The sequence below is a fragment of the Primulina eburnea genome, chromosome 6 (assembly GCF_022965805.1).
Source record: "Primulina eburnea isolate SZY01 chromosome 6, ASM2296580v1, whole genome shotgun sequence".
Lineage (NCBI taxonomy): Eukaryota > Viridiplantae > Streptophyta > Magnoliopsida > Lamiales > Gesneriaceae > Primulina > Primulina eburnea.
Genome location: NC_133106.1, coordinates 37854298 through 37867076, shown reverse-complemented (window position 1 = coordinate 37867076; position 12779 = coordinate 37854298). Strand labels below are relative to the sequence as shown.

Sequence of the window (12779 nt, the reverse complement as noted above, 5' to 3'; positions counted from 1 at the left end):
CAATTTTGAAAACACTTTTATTACATTTATATTATATTTATATTTATATTTATAAAGAAGATAATTATATTTTAAAAAAATTAATTCTAAATTATTATTTTGCATTAATCAAACAAAAATAAAAAAAATCTAATTAACCAAATTTAATCAGTTAAATCAGATATATTATTATTCAATATTATTTCCCTTCAAATATTTTAGTAATTATAATGTTATTTAAGGAAATTGTTTTTTTAGTTTTGTATGTATATTTTTTAAAGATTTTAGTCATCTATGTTTTCACACTTTAGTTAAGTCCACCATATTTGTTATTTTGTCTTTTTTTTAATTGTATTCTTTTTTTTTTTCGATGAGACGTTGACGTGGCACCTAAACAATGGTGATATGACGTTAAAGTGTATAGTGTCGTATCAATAATTTTGATGAAAAGTGATGGAAATCACAAATAATTCGGAAGATGCATGATTAAATTTTAAATTTTATAACATAAACGATGAAAATCACAAAAAAACAAACATAAATTACCAAAAAAATAAATTTCCATATTATTTATCCACAAAATCTAATCGACAGAACTAAACGTGCATGATTAAATTTTAAATTTCACAATTCAATCGACCCAACAAAAAAGACGATTTTATCTCAACAAAGATCCAATTTGCTCTTTGTGGCATACTTGATTGAAGTATTTCTTTCTTTTTTAAAATTTAAAATCTGTATTTCATTCAATCCAAATATAGTAATTTATAAGATAGAATAGAGTTAAGATTTAAACCAAATATAACCAAACAAATAAGAACATTTCCATTTCTCTCACCTAAAATGATATCTTTATTTGGTCTCTACGTAAGTTCCATTAGAAAAAGACACGTGTATGTCTTTTCTCCTCATCTTTAACGGCAACAAGATGATTCATTTCAGCCAAAAATCATCGACACCTGAGGCTCAGATTCGTCCCAACACATTAGCATGGATCCATAAACATCCCACTCACAATACCATGAAGATCAAAAGCAAGAACCATGAACCAGAAAACTATGCCAATATCATCAAGGCAGTGGCACAGGCCTGGCATGGACACTCCAGCAGCCCCGTGATCGAGTCCACTTCGGAGTTCGACGGGCACAGACTGTGCTTCCAGTCGAAACCGACCCGGTTCAAGATCCAGGCGTCGCGGGAAGAAGTTCCTCCACCTGGTGTGAAGAAATGGGATTTCGCTAAGTCGCTCTGGGACTCTTATGAGATTGTGAATGTATCCAGGAAGTTGGAGAGATGCTTGTTGAATATGGATGATCCGTTTTCGGAGTCGAACAGGGTGAAGCAGGTTCCGGTCAAGAGGGGGAATGAGAGCAAGAATAGCCTGAGGAATTTGTTTAAGATATCTTCAAGGAGATTCAGTGAAGTTGATTTTTCGTCAGATCGAGGGTAGCCTATTTTTGTCGAAATTAAAGGCCCTTTTAAAGTGATGTTTCTTCTGGTAAAAGTTAATTGTTTTCGTGTTATTGTGTTAGAAAAGAAGGGATCGATCATGTAATCTTCATGGTTTCCGAAGTGTCGTTACTCCATACCTTTGATGATTTAAAAGATTTTAGCTGTCTGTCTCATTGCAATAATAACCGATTTTATCAGTCACTTGAATAATCGAACTTTGGCATTCGCAGTGTTGGAGATTAACGAGTACTGGTTCAAGATATAATAATTCTTACATGTCCATGAACATCAGTATATATTTCAACAACTTATATATAATATATATATAATCAGTAGCATAAAAGACAGGCACGTTATTTATGCGTATAATTCTAGGACAACATTTTAATAAACATTATTTAGGTTGCCACACAGCCTGCTATAAAGCAATCCATACGTACTCCAACCTTAATTCCTCTTAAATGTTTCCCATTTATCAAAAGTTTGATGATGCTTCTGAATGAATCCATCGGCCTCAACATCGACACTGATCTCCTCATCATGAACTTCATGTTTCCCATTCTTATCATACTCCACATGTTCAACGAAATGAACTTTCTTGTTTACTTCCGGCACCCCATGATGCCCTTTATTTTGATGGCGATTCATTTTGTGAAAATCCTTGTGCTGATGATCCTCGTACTTGTCAGAGCCGTACATGGAGTCGCTCTTGAGCCCATAGTGGGCAGTTGGGGCGTTGGCGGACGCATGGGGAACTTGAGAGACGATGTGAGGCATTAGGAAATATTCATCTTCTGAGATGTTATCTTTGCCGTAATATTGGGCAGAGGTGGTGTAGTAATCGTAGTTTTTTTGCATTTTCTTGGCTTGTTTTGGCCGTCCTGGTTGCCTGCCCTGGAAGAGTAGTGGAATAGAATTCCAAATTTATAGATGTTCATGTCCAAAAGATATTCCATAGTGACTTGATATAGATTAAAATATTTAGTCGATATATAAAAATAAATAAATTCGTGACGAAGGAGTTGCGAAGAAACCATTATAAAACTTATCGATCAATAGATGTCGATAACTCCTGGAGTTGTTTTTTCCCGTAATTAGCTTGGCATGAATCAGATTCTTGCCTTTATTCCATTTTCAGAATATTTGAATTATGTTTCCAGGGAATCTTAAATCATCACTGTAGGACCAAAAACTATTTATTATTAGTCTTTCTACTTGCTAGGAATGGTGATATAGTTGGACCGTATCTTAATTGGAGTTTGTGAGAAAATATTGTTCTTTCAAAGGAATATAAAAAGGGTGATTCTCCAGCATTAGTGGGAATATGAGATACCCAAAAAATACAAAAAAAAAAAGAAAGAGACAGAATTCGAAATAACCATGTGCAGAGGCTAAAAGGTTATGATTGAATTGACTAATAAATCCACAATTTTATTCCACCGGCCGCTTTTGGCTTGATCATTAAAAATTGCCTAAATAAGATGAGATGGAATGGAAAGGGGAAGTCGCCTAAAATTTCAACATAGGACACAACAGCACATACTCCTATAGCTGTTATGTGGTCTTGATGACATACATCACCTATGCTTTGATTGCTTATTTTTTTAAATAAACATAGTAGATCATAAAGACCTAGCAAAAGTTTGAGCTTTAGTTGAATTGGGATTGAAGCCCATCTCCTCGAGTTCCCTCAGAAGTTCCTTTTCTACTTCTTCCATTCCTTGAAGCTCTTCTGTCTGTTTTCTACTGTGTCTCCAGCATGTGGGGGCCAAGAATAGAAAAAAGGTGATGTTGGTGAAGTATAGAGCAAAGCTTGATGTCGAGGAAAGGTCACTGAAGGTGGTGGTGGATAGAACACATGTGGTGGCGGTTGAAGAGGATAGAACGCAGCCAGTTGAGTATAGAGAAATGGCGAAGTTGAAGGAAAGATCGCTGGAGGTGGTGGAGATGGATAGTGCACATATGGTGGAGGGTACACTGGTGATGCCATATCCGACTGATCAATAACAGGATATAAAATCGATGAAGCGGTAGTTGGGGCAAAGTTTGTTGCGCCTCTTCCTACCATTGAACTGTCAGAGATAGGAAACTTCATATCCTGTCCAATGTTTGGCAACGGTGTGATATAGGTGACTATCTTCCACCGGTGGATCCATCACAGCATTATTGATTTCGGGGCCAGTTAAGACGTTGTTTACCAGGAGTAAATTTAGGTTCAAGCCCCAAACTATTAGACTAGAGTTTATTAGTTAGTCATCAGTTAGTTAACTACTCATTAGTTAGTTAGTTAACAGTCAGTTAAGAGTGGTGATCACACTCGATGTATAAAGATCAATGACCTCCTTGTAAACTGACTTGAGTTCACATATATTTCAATATACAAAAATGCATGATTGCACTCTGCACAATATGGTATCAGAGCCAGGTTCCGATAGAAGATTTCCATTTCCGATCGGTTGAAGTTTTCATTTCTGATCGAAGATTATTTCCGATTGCAGATTCAACAATTCAGTTACCAGGACTCCCGATCGTAGATTCTGAACAAAGCAGATTTTAATCGTTCCAGAATTCATGGCGAACACAGGTCCACAAGCATGGAATTTACCAATCCGATCTGTGATTGATGATCCGTCAAGCCCTTACTTCCTACACCATGCCGATAATCCAGGGCTCACTCTTGTCTCCCAACAATTAACAGGTGATAATTTCGCATCATGGAGTAGGTCAATGAAAATTGCATTATCTGTTAAAAACAAATTAGGATTCATTGATGGATCGATTACAAAGCCATCCGAATCTGAGTCAAATTTAATAAATGCCTGGAATCGCAACAACAACATTGTCATTTCTTGGTTGTTAAATTCTGTTTCTAAGGACATATCAGCAAGTATCTTGTTTTCTGAATCCGCTTTGGAAATCTGGAACGATCTCAAAGAGAGATTTCAACAAAGTAATGGTCCTCGAATTTTCCAGTTTTTCCGAGACCTTCTTCAACTTCGTCAAAATCAGGATTCTGTCAATGTTTATTTTACCAAGCTTAAAGCTCTTTGGGAAGAGTTGAATCAATTTCGTCCAATGTGCAACTGTGGGAAATGCATTTGTAGTGGGGTGAAGAACATCGAATCATATGTTCAGATGGATTATACTATGACGTTCCTCATGGGTCTCAATGATTCATTCACACAAGTTAGGAGCCAAGTATTATTACTTGATCCTCTGCCACCGATTAGTCGAGTTTTTGCGTTAGTTATCCAAGAGGAAAGGCAACGGGAGGTTGGAGCATATCAAGGCACACCTCTTCAAAATCAAGGTATGGCATTTATACTCAAGGGTGAACATAATCAGGCACCTCTGGGCACTCGAAAACCACAAAAATTTCAAAGAGGAAGGCCACACTGCACAACGTGTAATATTCCGGGGCACACAATTGAAACCTGTTATAAAGTTCATGGTTACCCACCCGGATACAAGACCCGTTATAGACAGGGAAATAGAGGTACTGATGTCTCTGTCAATCATGTATCTGGACATGACAAGGCATCCGAGACTCGGGACAATTCCAACATTCTTCAAAATTTAAACAAAGGCCATATGGAACAATTAATGGCAATGTTTATTCAACAACTCTCGACATCTGACAAGAAAATGGATATACATGATACTGCTAGTGCTCCATCCACATCAGGTACCTGTCTCTCCATCTCAATTCCAGGTGCATTGAATATTCCTACATGCTGGATAGTCGATTCGGGTGCTTCTAGACATATTTGCTCCAATAAGGATAATTTCATTTTTCTTAAGGCCACCCAAGATTCAAGAGTGACTCTGCCTAACAATGAATATGTGGATGTGCACTTTTATGGTGATATTTGTTTGGGAGATTCTCTGGTCCTTTCGGATGTTCTATATATTCCAGAGTTTAAGTTTAACCTGCTATCCGTCAGTTGCCTTCTTGATCGCACACCGAATATGATAATTTTTAATTCTGACTCATTCATGATTCAGGAAATCAACACACAGAAGACGATTGGCAAGGGTAAGCGCATAGAAGGGCAATATGTTCTGGACTCAAAAATGATGCATTCTGGCATTCATCTTAATCTGGTTGGGACTCATCATACTTGGCACCAAAGACTTGGGCATCCCTCAATAAAGGTCATGCAACTTCTGAAGTCTCATCTAAAGTTTGAAGTAAATAACTCCTGTCATCCCAGAATCTGCAATATATGTCCATTAGCTAAGCAAACCCGTTTACCATTTGTTTCACAGCATAGAGTATCTGATTTTGCTTTTGAACTAATACATTGTGATATTTGGGGGCCTTACCATGTTCCTACATGTAATAATCAGCGATTTTTTCTGACGTTGGTTGATGATCATACAAGATTCACATGGGTTTTTCTTCTACAACATAAATCTGCAAACATGATTGTCTCCAGATTTTGTACAATGATTGAGACACAATTTCATGCCAAAATTAAGATGTTCCGAACTGATAACGCAAAAGAACTAGCCTTTACTGATTTATGTGCACAAAGAGGGATTCTACATCAGTTTTCTTGCGTTCAAACTCCACAACAGAACTCTGTTGTGGAGAGGAAGCATCAACATCTGCTTAATGTGGCTCGTTCACTGTTTTTCCAATCCAAAGTCCCTATATCATTTTGGAGTGAATGTATACTAACAGCCACGTACTTGGTGAATCGCATTCCATCACCATGGACGGAAAATAAATCACCATATGAACTTCTCTATCACCAACCGGTGGATTATGCACATTTTCGAACATTCGGTTGTCTCGCTTTTTCGTCCACTTTGGCAGCAAATCGAGATAAGTTTATGCCAAGAGCTCGTATATGTGTATTCCTTGGCTATCCTCCGGGCATCAAAGGTTATAAATTAATGGATATTGAGAGCAAGGAAGCCCGGGCTCTAGCTTTATTACTTTGTTAGTTTATGTTGACGACATCATCATTGCCGGTCCCTCAATCCATGCTATTCAACAGCTGAAATCTGCTCCTTCATCATCAACTACATACCCTCTCAGCAACTACATCTCGTATGCGACTTTATCTCCTTCCTATAGGAACTTGGTGCTTAACATATCATCTCAAGTTGAACCACAATTCTATCATCAAGATGTGCGTTTTGATCACTGGAGACGAGCTATGCAAGATGAACTTGATGCAATGGATGCAAATAATACTTGGTCAGTGATTCCGCTTCCTTCGGGCAAACAGACCATTGGATGTCGGTGGGTCTACAAGATCAAACACAACTCTGACGGCTCCATTTCTCGATATAAAGCTCGATTAGTCGCCAAAGGATATACTCAACGTGAAGGAGTGGATTTCTTTGAGACTTTTTCTCCAGTTGCGAAATTGGCCACCATCAAAACCATTCTAGCATTAGCAGCAAGTCAAAATTGGCACCTTGCCCAATTAGATATTAATAACGCATTCCTAAATGGTGACCTTTCTGAAGAAGTTTATATGGACCTTCCGTTAGGCTACCAGTCGAGTGATACTTCTCTCCCAACAGGAATCAAATCTGTCTGTCATCTTCATAAGTCCATCTATGGATTACGTCAAGCATCAAGACAATGGTACACCAAATTTTCCAATGCCTTGCTCAACTCAGGATTTGTTCAATCCAAATCCGATAATACATTGTTCACAAAGGGCTCGGGCTCTAGCTTTATTACTTTGTTAGTTTATGTTGACGACATCATCATTGCCGGTCCCTCAATCCATGCTATTCAACAGCTGAAATCTGCTCTTCAAAGCCAATTCAAATTCAAAGATTTGGGGGATCTCAAGTATTTTGTTGGTCTTGAGATAGCTAAATCTTCGACTGGCATTTATCTTTCCCAACGTAATTATGCTTTACATCTTCTTGAAGACACTGGTTTTCTTGCATGTAAACCTACCACTGTCCCGATGGATCCTCGATCACATCTTAATTCTGATGATGGTGAACCTCTTGCTGATATCACAACATATCGACGTCTCATTGGACGCCTTTTGTACCTCACTCTAACACGACCAGATATAATGTTTGCAGTTCACAAACTCAGTCAATATGTTTCCCATCCACGTACCTCACATATGCATGCCGTAAATCAAGTTTTGAGATACATCAAATCCAATCCGGGCCAAGGAATTTTTTTCTCAGCATCATCCTCCATCCAGCTACGGGCATTCTCTGATGCGGATTGGGCAGCTTGCAAAGACACACGCAAGTCGATAACTGGTTTTTGTGTTTTTCTTGGTGATGCTCTCATTTCATGGAAATCAAAGAAGCAATTGACAGTCTCTCGTTCCTCAACCGAGGCCGAATACCGAGCCTTGGCCACTACTACCACCGAGATACTATGGCTCACACAATTGCTCAAGGACTTACAATTTAAGGTTTCAACCCCAGCTGTGATTTTTTGTGATAATCAATCGGCTATCCACCTTGCCAACAACCCTATCTTCCATGAACGAACCAAGCATATCGAGATTGACTGTCACTTCATTCGCGAAAAGATCAAGGATGGGTTCGTTAAATTGCTACCGATCAGTTCTCATCTTCAATTAGCTGACATGTTTACAAAACCTTTACCATTCTCCACTCTTTCGCATCTGATGTCCAAGATGTCTATAAAAAACATTTATAGTACCTCTTGAGGGGGGCTATTAGACTAGAGTTTATTAGTTAGTCATCAGTTAGTTAACTACTCATTAGTTAGTTAGTTAACAGTCAGTTAAGAGTGGTGATCACACTCGATGTATAAAGATCAATGACCTCCTTGTAAACTGACTTGAGTTCTCATATATTTCAATATACAAAAATGCATGATTGCACTCTGCGCAATACAAACACCATGTTGTGTCTCTTCAATGGTAGCAATTAGCATGAACCTACGGGTATGCACAAATATCAGTTTAATTTTGTAGCAGATATATAACATGAAGAAGAAAGAAGAGAACATGATTTAAGTTGTTAGGCTATAAAAGCTCGGTATCAGTACTGAGATCCAGTTTATCATCCCTAACACTTGCATTGAAATGGCTGAGAAAATCCCCGTATTTTACCTGTCAAAATGTTGAGCTTGGTGATCAGGGACAAGGGTCGTCCATGGTGAGCATAGAACTGGACATACAAAACTAAAAAAATAAATTAACATTATATTAAACACAGGCTGAAAAGCAGACTACCAGCTTGCAAAGTGTACACACAGGGGTAACTCAGCAAGATTTAGATAGCACTCATAACAGGTCAGATCTACTAGAGGATCAAGGCTCACTTAAAAATCTTCTCTTGGATCAATGATCATTCAAAAAGCAGTTCACATTATATGTCAACGGCACTAAATAACAGCATGAGGTAAAACATTTGCTTCGAACAGTGATCCATAATTATAGAGAACAAGAGTCGATCACAGTCATATGAAATTAATTCCACCATCCTTTCTAGATCGGAGAGACAAAAATGTAGGAAAAAAAACAGAGCTCAGGTTGCAGAATCACTCCCAGATGCTCACAACAAAGAGAATCAAACTCAGGTCGAGAAATCAGTCCCAGCTGCTGGTTCATGCTCATCGATCCATGCACTCATATCACTAGTTTAGATGGAGTTTGTATACCTTTTTATGTACTTTTATATACAAAATATATTTTTACATGATCTCATCCATGCACTCAAACTTTTTAAGATGCTTTTATTATTTATACATGTATATGCATGAGTTGTATAAGGCATAACACAATTATATGATAATGGGTGCATATGGATACCATAGTTGGTTAATTCCAATGTTTTTTTTTTACCTAAACAATATTATGCTTTATATTCTTCATAATATTTAAAAAGAGTCGGAAACTAGCTAGAAAAATAAATGTATTTCACTATTTTATTCCATCAACCTTCAATTAGATAGCTATCAAAGCAGTTTGATTTGTTCCATAATTTTTTTTGCATGAGATGGAAACCCTCAGTTGTACTTTGATGTACCGGATAAATCATTGGACTATTACAATAACCTGTAAATCATATTAGTCGGGTAAACAACATGATTTGTTCAATATTGCTATTTGGATCAATCAACTACTCTATCCTTCTCGGACAAATTTCTTTTTTCGTTCGTCCCAAATACATAATTCAATTTTTCGTATTTAGTATTGTTTACTCTACTATTTTACCAATCTGCCTATATTTAATTTATTTTTTAATTGCTAATTTGTTCATATAATTACTAAAATTTTCATTAAATAAGGGGTGAAATTGAGAATTTATCAGTAAAATTTATTTTCAAAAATGTTAATATGTGTGCAAACACATATCTATAGGCCTAAAATTAGAACGGAGAGACTATTCAATTATTGAGCCCAAGAGAACTTCCCTTGTGTCGTTTTCACAAACATTAATTTCTGGTTGGAACTCCCATTTTCAGCAAATTTTAAAATAATTTCTCCCGTTATTTTATTTATATATGGCTCACTTCTACTTATTCTGTATTCTCAACTTTGTGTGAAATTTTTTAATACCAACTAATTTGTTCATTCCTACAGAGGAATGAGCGTATTTAGAGATGTAGATAAACCAAATCGTTCGTCTCGGTTCGATAAAAAACTCGTTTGAGTTCGTTTCTTAATCATATCAAGTCAAACTCGAGCTCGACAATTAATCAAACCAAACTCAAACTTAAGGATATTCAGCTCTGAGCTCGCAAGCATTTTCGTTAATAAGCTCGTAAGCTCGAACTCAGCTCGGCTTGTTTAGGTAGCTCGTAAGCTCTAACTCGACTCGTTTATGTATTTTTAATTGTTATGTTTGTCATTTTGATTATTTCTAAATAGATTTTCACTTTTATATCCAATTTAAAATTATTTCATAAATATATTTAATTTTTAACAAGCTCGAATCAAGATTAAACTCGAGAATTGAGATCAATTGTATGTTTTATGGGCTCGAAAACGAGCCGACTTGTTAAACAGATAAACGAACTATTAATGAAATAAACTCGAACCGGGCTTGATTAACATGATAAACAAGTTTTTAATGAGCCGAGCTCGAGCTTAATAATTTCAAGACAAATCAAGCTCTCGCCTGATGAATTTTAGACGAACCAAACTCAAATTTGATATTATTTGGCTTGATTTTGTTCATTTACATCTTAGACGAATTTATTTTATATACCAATCGTTTTATGTATTGTTAATTTTTATAGAAAAAAGTTCGATGTTTATAATGTTAGATATTTTACTCAAAATCATGTTTCTACGTGTATATAAACATGATATATAATATGCGGAATCTTAATCGAGAATTACCTCCGGCCATTAAAAATTTGTTGAAGCTTTCTGATTTCCTTTCGATTGAAGCCTTCTAAACTACTCAAACACTCCTTTAGATGGTGTATTTTCTGTATGAGATTGTGTATCTAGGGACCTCAATGCCTTTGGTATTTATAGGCAAACTCATACCATCAATGAGTTTGAGGGAGCTTTGAGAGTTCAAAAGAAGAGACGTGCACTCCTCAAATTTTCCAAAGTTGAGGCAGCTTACGTAAAGGTTTTGTCAAAAGATGTGTGCGATAGCCATCGCCATTGTTGACACACGTTTTTAATTTTTCTTTTGAATTTTCATAATAATGTGTCATAATTTCTTACATTCTCCCACTTGACACATATATCTCTTTTACCATAGGAGAAAACAAAATACATGAATCATGACGATAGGTCATCTTAAAACGAATATTATCTTCCATGTATTACAATGCATTATGTCTCTCAAATCTGTATAACTTAATGAATAAACCTTATGTTTATTCGAGGTCCAACTTTATTGATATTTTTCTCAAGATAACTGAATATGTACATAACTGAATATGAGAAATATCATAACTGAATGCGTTTCATTATCAAAACCAAATGTATATAACATAAATTTATTATGGAATCAAATCCATCAGTAATTACCATATGATCCTTTAACATCTTAAATTTGCATGCCTTTAGGTTAAAAGATCATCAATTCAGTGCTAACGTGTTCGACCACTTTATTAACACGTTCTCCAACGATTTAAAATACATTATGTCGATATACTTCATTCGACCACCGCTTTAGTCACAAAGACCATAACTGAATTGCAGTAATATAATCTTAATGGCTTAGACATAGAATCCATATTTCTAAGCTCATAATGAAACTCCTTAAAATACACCACACAGTAGTGCTTCAATGACGAATTTTGACTCAACAGTGGAAGTAGTAAATCACTTTCCAAATTGTCAATTCGTCTCACATAAGCATGTAAAACTTTAATACCATAAAGGTATCCCAAAATATTTTTCAGCTTTTTAGTGGTCAAATACTTATATTACTCTGATAATAATTAAGCTCTCACTAACCTTCTGGTATTCATAATGGCCCACAATATTCTCAACAAAACTTAATGAAGAGATAACATTGTAAAACCTGAAATACCACTAATGTGAGACATGTTTCAATCCATATCATTTTCTTAATCATGAAATATTAAATATTCATCATCACTAGAGAAGAATTCTTTATGTTGTTCGATATTGCCTTTATGAGACTTTATTTGTTTCAAAGACTCATTTAAAAAATAATAAATGACAATTGAACCAACTTTTTATGAAATTTATATGATTGGTTTCACAACACACTTTTTAAATGGAGGATATTGTGAATAACAATCAATACATATAACTTGTGTGGATGAATGAGTATCATAATGATCAATATTCTGAATTTGATCGCTCCCACTAATCAAGTCATTCTCAATAAATTAATATCAGAGTAATAGCTATATGCTGCAAAATCAATGAATACATGCTAATGTTATTAAATGAAGCAATAAAACATATATCATATTTTACCCATGTAAATCAGGATCTACATATGAATCACTGACATAAAAATTGTCTGTGTACTGAATTTTTAATTCAATTAGATTCATACAACTTAATGATATAACTATTGAATTATATTTAATTCTTAATCCATGTATTATATTAAGAAAATAATTCAATATTGTATCCTAATTAATTATATTTAACATAACGAAATTTCCTGTGGGATAAATTTCAATGTTCAAATATAATTAATTACAATTTATATCCCTTATAACCAAATGTGATCCTCATAATTTATGTATAATTTTAATTCAATCAAAGATGCTGTGGCTACTCTTCAATTAATTAAAATCATACGAATCACTGGGATATTAAATTCTTTATGCATAAAATATTTATTCTTCATAATTATTCATCTCAAAGTATTGTCAAAATGATGAATAATTTTATGTAATTTATGTCTGTTATAACTTAATGTGATTA

General features: G+C 35.3%; 1 protein-coding gene across 1 annotated transcript; it reads left to right on the top strand.

Moving 5' to 3' along the window:
- Positions 1-1000: 1000 nt before the first annotated feature.
- LOC140835551 (uncharacterized) lies at positions 1001-1429 on the top strand. Its single transcript, XM_073201035.1, has one exon. It carries the CDS (start codon positions 1001-1003, stop codon positions 1427-1429), a length of 429 nt encoding a protein of 142 aa, XP_073057136.1.
- The last annotated feature ends 11350 nt before the right edge of the window (positions 1430-12779 follow it).